This window comes from Heptranchias perlo, chromosome 11, assembly GCF_035084215.1.
Source record: "Heptranchias perlo isolate sHepPer1 chromosome 11, sHepPer1.hap1, whole genome shotgun sequence".
In the NCBI taxonomy this organism is placed as follows: Eukaryota; Metazoa; Chordata; class Chondrichthyes; order Hexanchiformes; family Hexanchidae; genus Heptranchias; species Heptranchias perlo.
Window position 1 is genome coordinate 17,189,150 of NC_090335.1, and position 15,338 is coordinate 17,204,487.

The following is a 15,338-nucleotide window of genomic DNA, read 5'->3' on the forward strand; positions in this document are numbered from 1 at the left end:
AAGACTTGTGGAAGCAATAACTTTCAAAAGGGAATTGGATAAATACTTGAAAAGGGAAATGTGCTGGGCTAGGGGGAAAGAGCAGGGGAATGGGACTAACCGGATAGCTCTTTGAAAGAGTCGGCACAGGCACGATGGGCCGAATGGCCTCCTCCTGTGCTGCAAGAGTCCAAGGTGAATGAATCCCTGCCGTTGCTGTGTGTGTCAGTGCCCAGTAGGGTGAGTGAATAGCTGTGGTCGGGCTGTGTGTGTTTTGTTTTCGGGAGGAGGAGATGGGCAGTGGTCCCAGTCTCTCTCCCCTCTCTCTCTCTCTCTCTGAGTGCAGGTGGAAGGTGCGCCGCCGCTGGCCGCCTCGGGGACTGAACCCCGAGTACAAGACGGTGAGATCAGTGCGGAGAGGGAGCCGGGGCTCTGGGCATCGGGCATCGCATTCACTTCACCTGGCTCCGGGCGGGGAGAGCCGCACAGCCCACACCGATAGCAGCCGGAGCCGGGGCGGGGGGGCAGACCGAGAGCCGGAGCCGGAGCCGGAGCCGGGGCGGGGGGGCAGACCGAGAGCCGGAGCCGGGGCGGGGGGCAGACCGAGAGCCGGAGCCGGAGCCGGGGCGGGGGGCAGACCGAGAGCCGGAGCCGGAGCCGGAGCCGGGGCGGGGGGCAGACCGAGAGCCGGAGCCGGAGCCGGGGCGGGGGGCAGACCGAGAGCCGGAGCCGGAGCCGGGGCGGGGGGGCAGCGGGCTGATCGCTGCCGATTTAAAGGGCTCCGAGGGCGGCAGGTCTAAGCGGGGCGCGGCGGTGGGTTTACGGTGAAGTCGGTGCCCCGTCCGGCGATGGATGAGTGAGGACCTCCCTCTCCCGGACCCGCTGGCCGCTGCCGGCTTTGTGTGAGGAAGATCGCGGCCGGACCCGGAGAGCCGGCCTCTTTCCCCCCCCCCCCCCCCCCCCCCATGGCCGGGGAAGGTGTGCGCACAAAGGGAGCGGCGGCGGCAGAGGAGCCCGGCGGCACGGAGCAGGCGATGGGCGAGCAGCACCCGGCCAAGGAGCGGAGGGCAGCCGAGGGCTCCCGGTGTGTGGAGGTGGCCCTGAGCGGGGGAGCGCCCTGGGGATTCACTCTCCGAGGAGGACGGGAGCACAGGGAGCCTCTGCTCATCACCAAGGTAAGACAACCAGGGCAAGCACCAAGTCCTGGTCTTGGTTAGATGAAGCTCTAATGGGCTGGGAGCTCTCTCTATATTTTTAATTCACATCCACTTTTTTTTCATGTCCTCAAACATACCTGCCCACATTTCCAACACTGTTGAGGTGCCAGCCTTGGGTCAGTGGGTAGCAGTCTCTCAGTACCTCAGTGGGTAGCAGTCTCTCAGTACTGAGGAAACGCTGCCCTGTCGCGGTGCGGTCTTTCACATGAGACATTAAACTGAGGCCCCACCTGCCCTCTCTGGTGGATGTGAAAGATCCCGTGGCACTATTTGAAGAAGAGCCAGGGAAGTTCTCCCGATGTCCTGGCCAATGTTTATCCCTTAACCAATACCTAAAAACAGATGATCTGGTCATTATCACATTGCTGTTTGAGGGAGCTTGCTGTGTGCAAATTGGCTGTTCACTATGTTACAACAGTGACCACACTTCAAAAGGATTTGATTGGCTGTAAAGCGCTTTGGGATGCCCTGAGATTGTGAAAGGCGCTCTATAAATGCAAGTCTTTTTAGAAACAACTTGAATTTATAGAGAGGCATTCAGGTTCTCAGGATGTTGTGAAGCGCTTAATAGCCAATGAATTACTTTGTGGTCGATTGTTGTTTTATAGGTAAAGGCTCAAGCAATTTGCACATTAGCAAGGTAGCACAAACAGCAATGAGATAAATTAGGTTTGGTAGTGTTGGTTGAAGGATGAATGTTCTTTAAAAATTCATTCTCAGAATGTGGGCATCACTGATAAGGCCAGCATTGAATGTCGATCCCTAGTTGCCCTGATAGGGTGGTGGTGGGCCTTCTTGAACTGTTACAGTCTGTGTGGTGATGGTGCTTCCAAAATGCTGTTTGGTAGGAAGTTCCATGATTTTGACCCAGCAACGGTGAAGGAATGGTGATATATGTCCAAGTCAGGGACACTGCTCTTCGAAAAAGGATCTTTTACATCCAATTGAACAGGCAAACCGGTCCTTAGTTTGACATCTCATCTAAAAGATGACACTTCCAACAATGCAACATCACCCGCTACACTAATGATCAGCCTAGGTTATATGCTCAAGTTGTGGAGTGTGGTTTGAATCCACAACCTTCTGGTTCAGAGGTGAGAGTGCTACCAACTAAACCAAGGTGACACTTGAAATGACTTGGCAATACCCTGGAAAAGACTGGCATTATTAGTAGACAAACACTTAACACCTTGGTATGACATTTACTGGTGTACTATTTTAGTGGAGGTGTTAATCCATTTAAAATTGGTTTAAAATAGTGAAAAAAATGAATGTATTGTGCATTTAATGTTTGTCCTCTAATATTCTCACAAGTAATATTTACATGTCTTATGTGAATTGCATGTGCTATTGTGCATTGCATGTGCTATTGTGCTATGATAAATGCTGCACCGCACCAGTGATTTTTGTCATTAATGAGTTTTCAACGCCTTGTTACATCTCACTGCTGACCGTGATACAACCTCTGCATATTTGTATACAATCCAATGGCTCTTAAAGACTGTGTGAGTGAGTGAGTGAGTGTGTGTGTGTGAGTGAAAAGACCATCTGTTAATAGTGATGCATTATACCAACAGGATACATTTTCCTCTGTTCGTTAACATTAGTGAAAACCTAGACTTCAGTTTACAATAGTGTCTACTTGTTGTTAAAATGAGTCAACAGAGGGAAATATATCCAATACGGTGTGCATGAGTTGAGTTCTTAATAGTCTAAGATTGAATTCCAGAATTAACTGATATACCATACTCAAAGTTATCAGCATAACTGTTGTGTGTTTTTATGCTGGAAAATGGGTGTTGCAGCTTTTGAAAAGCATTTACTGTCTGTGTCCTACACCAGTCTAAGATGTGTCGGAGTGGTCATTGTAACTGTCAAGGTTTGGGAATTATTCTCTATTGGGAGAACATTGGTCTGTAAAGAAGCCTGAAGGTGGTGTTTATAGACATGTTTCATTATATAGTGTGTTGTATCAGGACTGACTGCATTGTGAAGTGCTGTACAAAGGATTCAGTGCTCATTGTCTGTGTTTCAAATTTGAGCTCCATCCCTGAAACCTTAGACCGTTCATAATTCTGAGTTGTAATGGCCATTACCTTGACCCAAATGCCTGAAGTTGTGGTCTCCCCCCTCCTCCCCCTTGGCTGCAATATCGTAGAGGCTTCTAAGCTTCAGTGCAAGGAATGTTAGAAGCTTTGAATTGTTTATCACTGTCCATATTGAGATGGAGCCAGGAGATGGGATATGGTCCTCTCTTAACAATTCATGTGCATCTTCTCAACCCATGGACATATTGAAGGATGTTGTTTTATAGCTGCTCCTCTAGGAATACCTGCTCTTTCTCCCTTCTCTCTCCCTCCCTGAAGTCCCGTCTTCAACTGAAGCCCAAACGTTATATATAGGGAAATCTTTGTAGACGCAAGAACTTGTATTTAATTAGCACCTTTTCACATCCCCAGGACGTCCCATTTAGATTCAAAGCCAATGAAGTGCTTTTGAAGTGCTGACACTGTTGTAATGTAGTAAATACAGCAGCCAATTTGTGCACAGTAGTTGCTACAAACAACAATGAAATAATTGACCAGATTATCTTATTTTAATGATGCTGATTGAGGGATCACTGTTGTAGAACCATAGAAAAGATACAGCACAGAAGGGGACCGTTCGGCCCATCGTGTCCGCGCCGGCTCGAAGAACAACCAGGTGCCCATTCTAATCCCACCTTCCAGCACCCGGTCCGTAGCCCTGCAGCTCACAGCACTTTAGGTGCAGGTCCAGGTGCTTTTTAAAGGAGTTGAGGGTCCCTGCCTCTACCACCAATTCAGGCAGCGAATTCCATACACCCACCACCCTCTAGGTAAAAAGGTTTTTCCTCATGTCCCCTCTAATCCTTCTGCCAATCAGCTTAAATCTATGTCCTCTAGTTCTTGAACTCTCCGCTAGGGGAAACAGGTACTTCCTGTCTACTCTATCTGGGTCCCTCATAATTTTGTACACCTCAATCAAGTGTCCCCTCAGCCTCCTCTGCTCCAAGGAAAACAACCCCAGCCTATCCAATCTCTCCTCGTTGCTGCAATTTTTAAGCCCTGGCAACATTCTTGTAAATCTTCTCTGCACTCTCTCCAGAGCAATTACGTCCTTCCTGTAATGTGGTGAACAGAACTGCGCACAATATTGCCGCTGTGGCCTTACCAGCGTTTTATACAGTTCCATCATTACATCCCTGCTTTTGTATTCTGTACCTCGGCTAATAACGGAGAGCTTTCCATATGCCTTCTTCACAACCTTATCTACCTGTACTGCCACCTTCAGGGACCTGTGCACATGCACTCCAAGGTCTCTCACTTCCTCTACTCCTCTCAATATATTCCCGTTTACTGCGTATTCCCTTTTGCTGTTTGCCCTCCCTAAGTGCATTACCTCACACTTCTCCGGGATGAACTCCATTTGCCACTTTTCCGCCCACCCCACCAACCCATTGATATCTTCTTGGAGTCCAGAGCTATCCTCTTCACTATCAACTACACGGCCAATTTTTGTGTCGTCTGCAAATTTGCCAATCATGCCCCCTACATTCAAGTCCAGGTCATTAATATATACCACAAACAGCAAGGGACCTAACACTGAGCCCTGTGGCACACCACTGGAAACGGATTTCCATTCGCAAAGACATCCATCGACTTTTACCCTTTGTTTCCTGTTACTGAGCCAATTTTGGATCCAATTCGCCACATTTCCCTGTATCCCATGGGCTTTTACCTTTCTGACCAGTCTGCCATGTGGGCCCTTGTCAAATGTCTTACCAAAATCCATGTAGACAACATCCACTGCACTACCTTCATCAATCCTCCTTGTCACTTCCTCCAAGAATTCAATCAGATTTGTAAGGCATGACCTTCCCTGAACAAATCCATGCTGACTATCCCTGATTAAACCATGCCTTTCCAAGTGACAGTTTATCATATCTCTCAGCATTGATTCTAATAGTTTGCCCACCACCGAGGTAAGACTGACCGGCCTATAATTGTTCAGCCTTTCCCTCGTACCCTTTTTAAACAATGGTACTACGTTTGTCCAGGACACCGGGGAGAACTCCCCTGCTCTTCTTTGAACAGTGCCATGAGATCTTTTACATCTACCTGAGCGGGCAGATGGGACTTCAGTTTAACATCTCGTCCAAAAGACGGCACCTCTGACAGTGCATCACTCCCTCAGTACATGCACTAAGTTTAGGAAGGACAAATAATTTCTCAAGTAAATTTAAATGCAACAGAATCGAGCTATCCCAATGTTTGAGTTAGCAAGAAGGTTGAGAGTTGGCAAACAAAGGATTCTTTCGGCAATTTGTTTTACCGGGTTTGCATGTATTGTGAATATATGTGGCCAGGAAACACTGCAAGCTGTAAACCGACCTGGACTGAAGCATGCATTCAAAGCACACTTTGCCCAGAATCCTTCCAGCATTTACAGATCTGTCAAATAACACACTTAACCCCTTGAGTACTGAATGATTTCAGAATACCTGTGTCTTCTCGATATCATAGCTACAAATGTGCTGACCCTTTTTTTTGCTTGTAAAATTTGGAGTAATGTCAGGTAAATGGAGTTGATGTACAGATCAGCCATATTCTAATTGAATGGCGGAACAGACTCGAGGAGCTGAATGTTCTACTCCTGTACCTAATGTTCCTATAAGTATTTGGCACTGTGAATGAAAAAAATCTGAAACCTACAACTTTGTTTTTAAAAAAGTGCTTTGTCACAGAAACTTACCTGGAATTTAGAAAAGGTTAATATTTGTTTTAAGTTTACATAAATCAAAGGAAATATTTCCCATCAGTTGGGTTGCTTGTTTTCTTGAATAAGTCTATTATCCTGGACTGTTTCTTTTATGGATCAACTTGTCTGAACTCACAATAGTTTATCTTATGGAGTAGACTCTGGGGATAGAAGGCGATGTCTGATAGAGCAGAAGTATATGGATTTGGGATGGAAATATAGAAGTTTTCAGGGGCTCTGAAAAGGTGCTCGGTGAAATAGAAAGGCAGAGTCACCTGTTCCTGTCCCTTTGTTCTTGTGAGATTTGGGAAGAGAAAAGAACTACTGATGGGATCAAGAGCTCGGGTCAAGATTATGGATGATCCTGTCGATTTATCTGGTAATAGCAATGGTCTTAAATTACTTTTGTTCTAATTGGTTGTACGCTCTGTAAAACGTATAATGTTTGTACAATTTCAGGCTAACGGGCGCGATTTGCTTCAAGCATGAATTAATGACATTAGTCCAGTATAAGTCCATCATACTGATTTAAAAATTGTGAGATTTGTAAGTGCAGTTGACAAATTGAGCAATAGAATTACATAGATATGTACAGCGTAGAAACAGGCCATTTGGCTCAACTGGGCTATGCTGGTGTTTATGCTCCACACAAGCCTCCTCCCACCCCTATCAGCATATTCTTCTATTCCTTTGTCCCTCAAGTGTTTATCTAGCTTCCCCTTAAATGCATCTGTGTTATTCGCCTCAACCATTCCTTGTGTAGCGAGTTCCACATTCTCACCACTCTCTGGATAAAAAAGTTTCTCCTGAATTACTTATTGGGTTTATTAGTGACTATCTTATATTTAGGCCCCTAGTTTATGATGTCTCCCACTTGTGGAAACATCTTCTCCATGTCTATTTTAAAAAAAAATTGACGTTTAATTTCCTCGCCCCATTTCTCTCACATGGAACCTCTCACCATCTGTGGTGTCTCAGTAGATAACTGACCATGTTGCTATACCTAAAGCCAGCCTGCTGCTGAATTATCCTTCTGATTTCTCCTTATAGACAAGGGGGATGTCCATTGGCCGGTTTGAGTGGATTCCTTCAGCGAGACCATGTAGAAATTTGTGCTGTTAGGGAATTTGTTTGGTTCACTTCATCTCCAGGGAGGAAGTGACTCCCCACAAGTGACTGGATTAGAACCGTAATGTCCCACCAAGTATTTGATCAACTCCATTCCAGGCTTGACTTCATTCTTCCTCATAACCAGTTATTCGTCCACCTTTTTAAGGAGGTCATGAATGTACCATTAATTGGTTCTGATGGAAGTCTATGTACTAGTATGTGGGGAATGGAAAAAATCCTGCTCTGCGCTATATGGTATTTCTGGAATATCAGGCAGTTAAGGTTGTTTATGAGTCATTATTTTCACATGCACAAATAGTCATTTATTTTGATAAATCACATTTTCTCTCTCCTCCCTCCCCCCACTTCCCATGAATGTTGACAATCACTTTATAAGGTCCAGTTACAATACAATCGATACTATTTGCGTGTGGACTTCTCATTCTCCTCTCCCTGTGCCTTTTATAAACGGTGTTAACCCTTTGGATATGGAGACCTTTTCAGCTTTCAAAATCCACACAATTTAGGCAAAGATGGAAATTATATGCTTCTGCCATCCCTAGTCTGCTTACCTAAAGACTCTTCAGTCCCCTTAAGACTCCACTGTTTGAACCTCAGCTGAGCTGCAGACCCCATCTACTCTTGGTCACAAAGGATGCTTACTTCCACCTCCGCAATATCGCTTGATTCCTCCACAGCTAAAACCCTTATGGTTACCTTCAGGCTCAGCAACTCCAACACTCTGCTCACTGACCTCTCTACCCTTCACCCTTCTATGAACTCTAACTTGTCTAAAACTTTATCGCTCATCTCCTGTCCCATACTAAGTCCCACTAGCCCATCACTTTGGACTTTCCAAACCTATGTTGGTTCCCCATTTAAAATTTGCATTAAATTTAAAATCCATGTCCTTGTTTTTCAATCCCTACATGGCCTTTCCCCACCCTATTTCCACACCCTCCTCTAACCTTATACAACGCCCTCCACCCACCTACTCCTCGAACTCTCTTAACTTCTGACTCTGGTCTCTTGTGCATCCTCTCCTCTCTTTGCCTCTCGGTGGTAAAGCCTTCAGCTGTCTGCAACTCATTCCCTAAACGCCTCCCCCCGCCCCCCCAATCTCTTCATCTTTCCACCTGTTAAAAACCTCTTTAAAACTCATCTCTTCAACCAAGCTTTGCGGCACCCGGTATAGTCTCTGTCGGTATGGTGTTCGTTTTCCATACACTTCCTGCGATGCGCCTTGGGATGTTGCTTATATAAATGGAAGTTGTTGTTGAATGTCAGCCCTGGCTCAGTGGTAACGTACATAGCCTCTGAGTCACAAGGTTGTGGGTTTCACCACCTCAGGTCATCCCAAAGCATTTTACAGCCAATGAAGCACTTTTGAAGTGTAGTCACTGTTGTAATATAGAAAACGTCGCAGCCAATTTTGCGTACAGCAAGTTCCCACAAACAGCAATGTGATAATGATCAGATAATCTGTTTTTAGTGATGTTGTTTGGGAGATAAATATTGGCCAGGACACTGGGGAGAACGCTCCAGCTCTCCTTCCAGTAGTGCCATGGGACTGCAGTGGTTCAAGAAGGCGGCTCACCACCACCTTCTCGAGGGCAATTAGGGATGGGCAATAAATGCTGGCCTCGCCAGCGACGCCCACATCCCGTGAACGAATAAAAAAAAATGTCCATCTGAGAGGGCAGACGGGATCTGGGGCTAATGTCTCATCTGATCGATGGCACCTCCGACAGTGCAGCACTCCCTCAGTACTGCACTGGAGTGTCAGCCTAGATTGTGTGCTCAAGACTCTGGAGTGGGTATGTAGGTATGAGGGATGAGTTACGTAGGTATGAGGGGCGAGTTGGCTGAGGCAGATTGGGAAATTAGTTTAAAAAACATAATGGTATATAAGCAATGACGAACATTTAAAGAAATAATTCATAATTCTCAACGAATATACATTCCCTTGAGGACTAAAAACTCCCCGGGAAAAGTGATCCAACCATGGCTAACTAGAGAAGTTAAGGATAGTATTAGATTAAAAGAAGAGGCTTACAATGTTGCCAAAAATGTAGTAAGCCTGAGGATTGGGAGGGTTTTAGAAATCAGCAAAGAACCAAGAAATTGATAAAGAGGGAGAAAATAGAATACGAGAGTAAACTAGCAAGAAATATAAAAACAGATTGTAAGAACTTCTACGAGTATGTAAAAAGGAAGAGGTTAGCAAAAGTAAACGTGGGTCCCTGAGAGGCAGAGACAGGAGAAATTATAATGAGGAACAAGGAAATATACAAATATTTTGTATCTGTCTTCATAGGAGAAGACACAAAAAGCACACCAGAAAACAAGGAACTATAGACCAGTTAGCCTGACATCAGTGGTAGGGAAAATGCTGGAATCTATTATTAAGGACGTAGTAACAGACCACTTAGAAAATCATATGATTATGCAGAGTCGACACAGTTTTATAAAAGACAAATCGTGTTTGACAAATCTATTAGAATTTTTTGAGGGTGTAACTAGCAGGGTAGATAAGGGTTGTTACATAAGATTAGTGACTCATGACATTGGGGGTAATATATTAACACGGATTGAGGAATGGTTATCAGATGGAAAACAGAGAGTAGGAATAAACAGGTCATTTTTGGGTTGGCAAGTTGTAACTAGTGGGGTGTCGCAAGAATCGTTGCTTGGGCCTCAGCTGTTTACAATATATATCAATGACTTAGATGAGGGGACCGAGTGTAATGTATCCAAGTTTGCTGACGATACAAAGCTAGGTGGGAAAGTAAGCTGTGAGGAGGACGCAAAAAGGCTTCAAAGGGATATAGACAGGTTAAGTGAGTGAGCGAGAAGGTGGCAGATGGAGTATAATGTGGGGAAATGTGAGGTTATTCACTTTGGTAGGAAGAATAGAAAAGCAAAATATTTTTTAAAAAGGTTAGAGACTAAAAAATGTGGTAGTCAGACGGATTTGTACACGAATCACAGAAAGTTAGCATGCAAGTAATTAGGAAGGCAAATGGTATGTTAGCCTTTATTGCAAGAGGGTTGGAGTATATGAGTAAGGAGGTCTTGCTGCAATTATAAAGGGCTCTGGTGAGACCACACCTGGAATACTGTGTACAGTTTTGCTCTCCTTACCTCAGGAAGGATATACTTGCCTTAGAGGCAGTGCAACAACGGTTCACTAGATTGATTCCTGGGATGAGAGGGTTTTCCTATGAGGAGAGATTGAGTAGAATGGAGCTATACTTTCTGGACTTTAGAAGAATGAGAGGTGATCTCATTGAAACACATAAAATTCTTAAGAGGGCTTGACGGAGTAGATGCTGAGAGGCTGTTTCCCTTGGCTGGAGAGTCTGGAACGAGGGGTCATAGTCCCAAGATAAGGGGTCGGCCATTTAGGACTGAGATGAGGAAAAAATTCTTCACTCAGAGGGTTGTGAATCCTTGGAATTCTCTACCCCAGAGGGCTGTGGATGCTAAGTCGTTGAATATATTCAAGACAGATCGATAGATTTTTGGACACTAAGGGAACCAAGGAATATGGGGATAGGGTGGGAAAGTGAAGTTGAGGTATATCAGCAGTGATTTTTATTGAGTGGTGGAGCAGACTCAAGGGACTGTATGGTTTACTCATGTTCTATTATGGCCTATTTTTTATGTTCTCATTTGGGATTTGAACCCATGACCTTTTGACTTGGAGGTGAGGGTGCTGCCAACTGAGCTACGATTGACACTGATGACACTTATTCTACTTCACACAAGGTGAGTCTTTAACTCCATGTCCAGTCCATCACCAAGACTAACTCATTCACCCTTCAGAACATTACCCACCTACATTCCTAACTCACTCATACCGCTAAAATCCTTGATTGCTGTGGAGATATATTTTTATTAATGTTCTCCCTTTCGGTCTTTTTTTAATTCGTTCATGGGATGTGGGCGTCGCTGGAAAGGCCAGCATTTATTGCCCATCCCGAATTGCCCTTGAGAAGGTGGTGGTGAGCCGAATCCTTGAACCGCTGCAGTCCGTGTGGTGAAGGCTCTCCCACAGTGCTGTTAGGAAGGGAGTTCCAGGATTTTGACCCAGCGACGACGAAGGAATGGTGATATATTTCCAAGTCAGGACGGTATGTGACTTGGAGGAGAACGTACAGGTGGTGTTGTTCCCATGTGCCTGCTGCCCTTGTCCTTCTAAGTGGTAGAGGTCGCGGGTTTGGGAGGTGCTGTTGAAGAAGCCTTGGCGAGTTGCTGCAATGCATCCTGTGAATGGTGCACACTGCAGCCACAGTGCGCTGGTGGTGAAGGGAGTGAATGTTTAGGGTGGTGGATGGGGTGCCAATCAAGCGGGCTGCTTTATCCTGGATGGTGTCGAGCTTCTTTAGTGTTGTTGGAGCTGCACCCATCCAGGCAAGTGGAGAGTATTCCATCACACTCCTGACTTGTGCCTTGTAGATGGTGGAAAGGCTTTGGGGAGTCAGGAGGTGAGTCACTCGCCGCAGAATACTCAGCCTCTGACCTGCTCTTGTAGCCACAGTATTTATGTAGCTGTTCCAGTTAAGTTTCTGGTCAATGGTGACCCCCAGGATGTTGATAGTGGGGGATTCGGCGATGGTAATGCTGTTGAATGTCAAGGGGTGGACTCTGTCTTGTTGGAGATGGTCATTGCCTGGCACTTATCTGGCGTGAATGTTACTTGCCACTTATGAGCCCAAGCCTGGATGTTGTCCAGGTCTTGCTGCGTGCGGGCACAGACTGGTTTATTATCTGAGGGGTTGCGAATGCAACTGAACAATGTGCAATCATCAGCGAACATCCCCATTTCTGACCTTATGATGGAGGGAAGCAGCTGAAGATGGTTGGGCCTAGGACACTGCCCTGAGGAACTCCTGCAGCAATGTCCTGGGGCTGAGATGATTGGCCTCCAACAACCACTACCATCTTCCTTTATGCTAGGTATGACTCCAGCCACTGGAGAGTTTTCCCCCTGATTCCCATTGACTTGAATTTTACTACGGCTCCTTGGTGCCTTGATGTCAAGTGCAGTCACTCTCACCTCACCTCTGGAATTCAGCTCTTTTGTCCATGTTTGGACCAAGGCTGTAATGAGGTCTGGAGCCGAGTGGTCCTGGCGGAACCCAAACTGAGCAATCGGTGAGCAGGTTATTGGTGAGTAAGTGCCGCTTGATAGCACTGTCGATGACACGTTCCATCACATTGCTGATGATCGAGAGTAGACTGATGGGGCGGTAATTGGCCAGATTGGATTTGTCCTGCTTTTTGTGGACAGGACATACCTGGGCAATTTTCCACATTGTCGGGTAGATGCCAGTGTTGTAGCTGTACTGGAACAGCTTGGCTGGAGGCGCAGCTAGTTCTGGAACACAAGTCTTCAGCACTACAACCGGGATGTTGTCAGGGCCCATAGCCTTTGCTGTATCCAGTGCACTCAGCCGTTTCTTGATATCACGTGGAGTGAATCGAATTGGCTGAAGACTGGCTTCTGTGATGGTGGGGATATCGGGAGGAGGCTGAGATGGATCATCCACTCAGCACTTCTGGCTGAAGATGGTTGCAAACGTTTCAGCCTTGTCTTTTGCACTCGTGCTAGACTCTGCCATCATTGAGGATAGGGATGTTTACAGATCCTCCTCCTCCCGTTAGTTTAATTGTCCACCACCATTCACGACTGGAAGTGGCAGGACTGCAGAGCTTTGATCTGATCTGTTGGTTGTGGAATTGCTTAGCTCTTTCTATAGCATATTGCTTCTGCTGTTTAGCATGCATGTGGTCCTGTGTTGTAGCTTCACCAGGTTGGCACCTCATTTTTAGGTATGCCTGGTGCTGCTCCTGGCATGCTCTTCTACACTCCTCATTGAACCAGGGTTGATCTCCTGGCTTGTTGGTAATGGTAGAGTGAGGAATATGCCAGGCCATGAGGTTACAGATTGTGCTGGAATACAATTCTGCTGCTACTGATGGCCCACAGCGCCTCATGCATGCCCAGTTTTGAGCTTTCATGGGGTCCAGAGTCACTGTCGAGGACTCCCAGGGCCATTCCCTCTGCATGCATTCTAAGCATATTCCAGAGAACCTCGAACTTTGCAATCTGGGTACTCTCCTGCACAAAGTCCTGCACTCCCATTGCCCCAATCATTGCCAAGTTCTTTGTGCTCCCCTGAATCTATTTCAAGATTTTCATCCTTGTTTTCAATATCACCATTGCTTCTCTCCCTAGTATTTAGGGCATCTTCATTTATCCCAGGTTGCATCCATTGTTGTTCTTACTCTGGATTACTGCTTGTTTAGTGATCCTTCCCTTCCCCTCCCCCATCCCCAGCTCCCCATAGATGACCGATCTTACAGCCCCTTTGCCCCTGCCCTTTGGAATTCTGGGCCTAAGCCTCTTTACGTTGCCAGCTCCTTCCCTACTGTCACAAATCATGGTTAATACCTGTCTATAACCCTTTCCTCAAGTACTCATCCAAATCCTTCCTAAAAGTATCAATAGATCGAGAGTTAACTACTCTTCCTGGTTGTCTGTACCTGGTAGACAGCTCGGGCTGCATTGCCTGAGACCTGAGAGTGAGTCACTCATCTATACACTCCCTCAGCTATAGTTAGGGTGGGAACAGAGAGGAAATACCAGGATTTCATATCCTTACAACCCACGTTTGTGGTTTTTTAAAATTCTGTGCAGCTTTATTTTTACAAAAGGGAGGTTTTTGGAAACAACATTGTCTTTGGGAAGGTTAAAATTCAACAACGTTGTTTTTCTTTTGCTTAGGTAGAGTTTGAGCTCAGTGTGCTGTCCAGGTGACTTTTAATATTTAATATGTACACGACTACCATAACCAGGGTTAAAAATTAAACAGTGCCCATGCCGCTGACCGATTGGTTGTTTAAGCCACTCCATGAGGTCCTGTTATAGTCTGAACTTTGCCATTTTCTTCATTTCATCATTTTAGCCATTAATCCCTGTCTTTGTGTGCTCTGTATGACAGATTGTTGGAGTGGTTCCAAAGTAATTTATACAAAATTTTCAGTCAGCATTCTTTTTTTTTCCACCTTTTGCTATTTTCCCATGTATTGAATTTCCAGCTCTTTCAGTTTTGACATTAATTCCTGAGCTTTGCTGGCAAAATACCCCAAGAGATGTTTGTGTGTTTTTTTAAATCACGCAGGCAGTAACAAAGGCCAACACTGCTGTGAATTATATTCCAACCGGAGTGAAACCCCAGCCCATTCTGGTTTGAACTATGTGTGTTGCATTCCCTCATTTTAAGTGTTGCACTCCATCCTGGTCTTGCCCCTCTATAGGGGCTTCCCACCCCCTCTGCCCAGAGACAGTGTCCTTCTCAAGGGGACCTCCACACCCCATCCTCCTGGACAATTGGAATCAATACAGAGAGCTTGTCTCTTACTGAGGCTAAGTTCTATGTTTGCCCTCCATGCCATGTATCACCTAGGACTGGTCTGCTTTCAGGTGCACCTTTGGCACTTTTGACTGACTGATGGGAGCTGTGTAAATTTTTAATACCTTTTCCTTCTCGTCTTCGTCTGGGCCGAGACCTCCTTGCGATGACGTGGCTGGGATGAGGACCTCAGATACAACTGCCCATAGGAAAAACCTTTCATAGTTTTGAAAGATAAAACCTTTTGAAATTTACCTGGAATCACGATTAATGAAATGTTGGTGTATGCCCACACAAGATATCTGGGAGCTGAAGACCCTTCTGGAAGAATCTACTCCCATCTGTAACCTGTTAGATTCTCCATGTGCTCTGACAGCACTGCTATATGTCTAAAGAAAGGAAAAGAAAGAAAGACATGCATTTATATAGCTCCTTTCACGACCTCAGGACATCCCAAAGCTTTTTACAGCCGATGAAATACTTTTGCGGTGTAGTAACTGTTGTAATGTAGCAAACACACCAGCCAATTTTGTGCACAGCAAGGTCCCACAAACAGCAATGAAATAATGACCAGATTATCTTTTTTTAGTGATGTTGGTGGAGGGATAAAAGTTGGCTAGGAAACCAGGGAGAACTCCCCTGCTCTTTGAACGGTGCCATGAGATCTTTTACGTCCACCTGAGAGGGCAGACAATGCAGCACTCCCTCCATACCGGACTGGAGTGTCGGCCTGGATTATGTGCTCAAGCCTCTGGAGTGGGGCTCGAACTCACGACCTTGTGACTCAGAGGTGAGAATGCTACTACTGAGCTGAGGCTGACACCAAAGTAGG

General features: G+C 45.7%; 1 protein-coding gene across 5 annotated transcripts in view; it reads left to right on the forward strand.

Annotated features, from left to right (window-relative positions):
• The first annotated feature begins 323 nt into the window (after positions 1–323).
• Positions 324–15,338, forward strand: part of shroom2a (shroom family member 2a) — a 236,900-nt gene continuing 221,885 nt past the window's right edge. For 2 of the 5 annotated variants that reach the window (XM_067992631.1, XM_067992634.1), the window contains exon 1: positions 687–1,154. In XM_067992631.1, the coding sequence (XP_067848732.1) occupies positions 945–1,154 (210 nt within the window). In that variant the 5' untranslated portion in view covers positions 687–944. Of the gene's footprint in view, positions 381–685; positions 1,155–15,338 lie in introns of those variants that run through there. The other 3 variants (XM_067992636.1, XM_067992632.1, XM_067992633.1) reach the window with 3 other exon arrangements.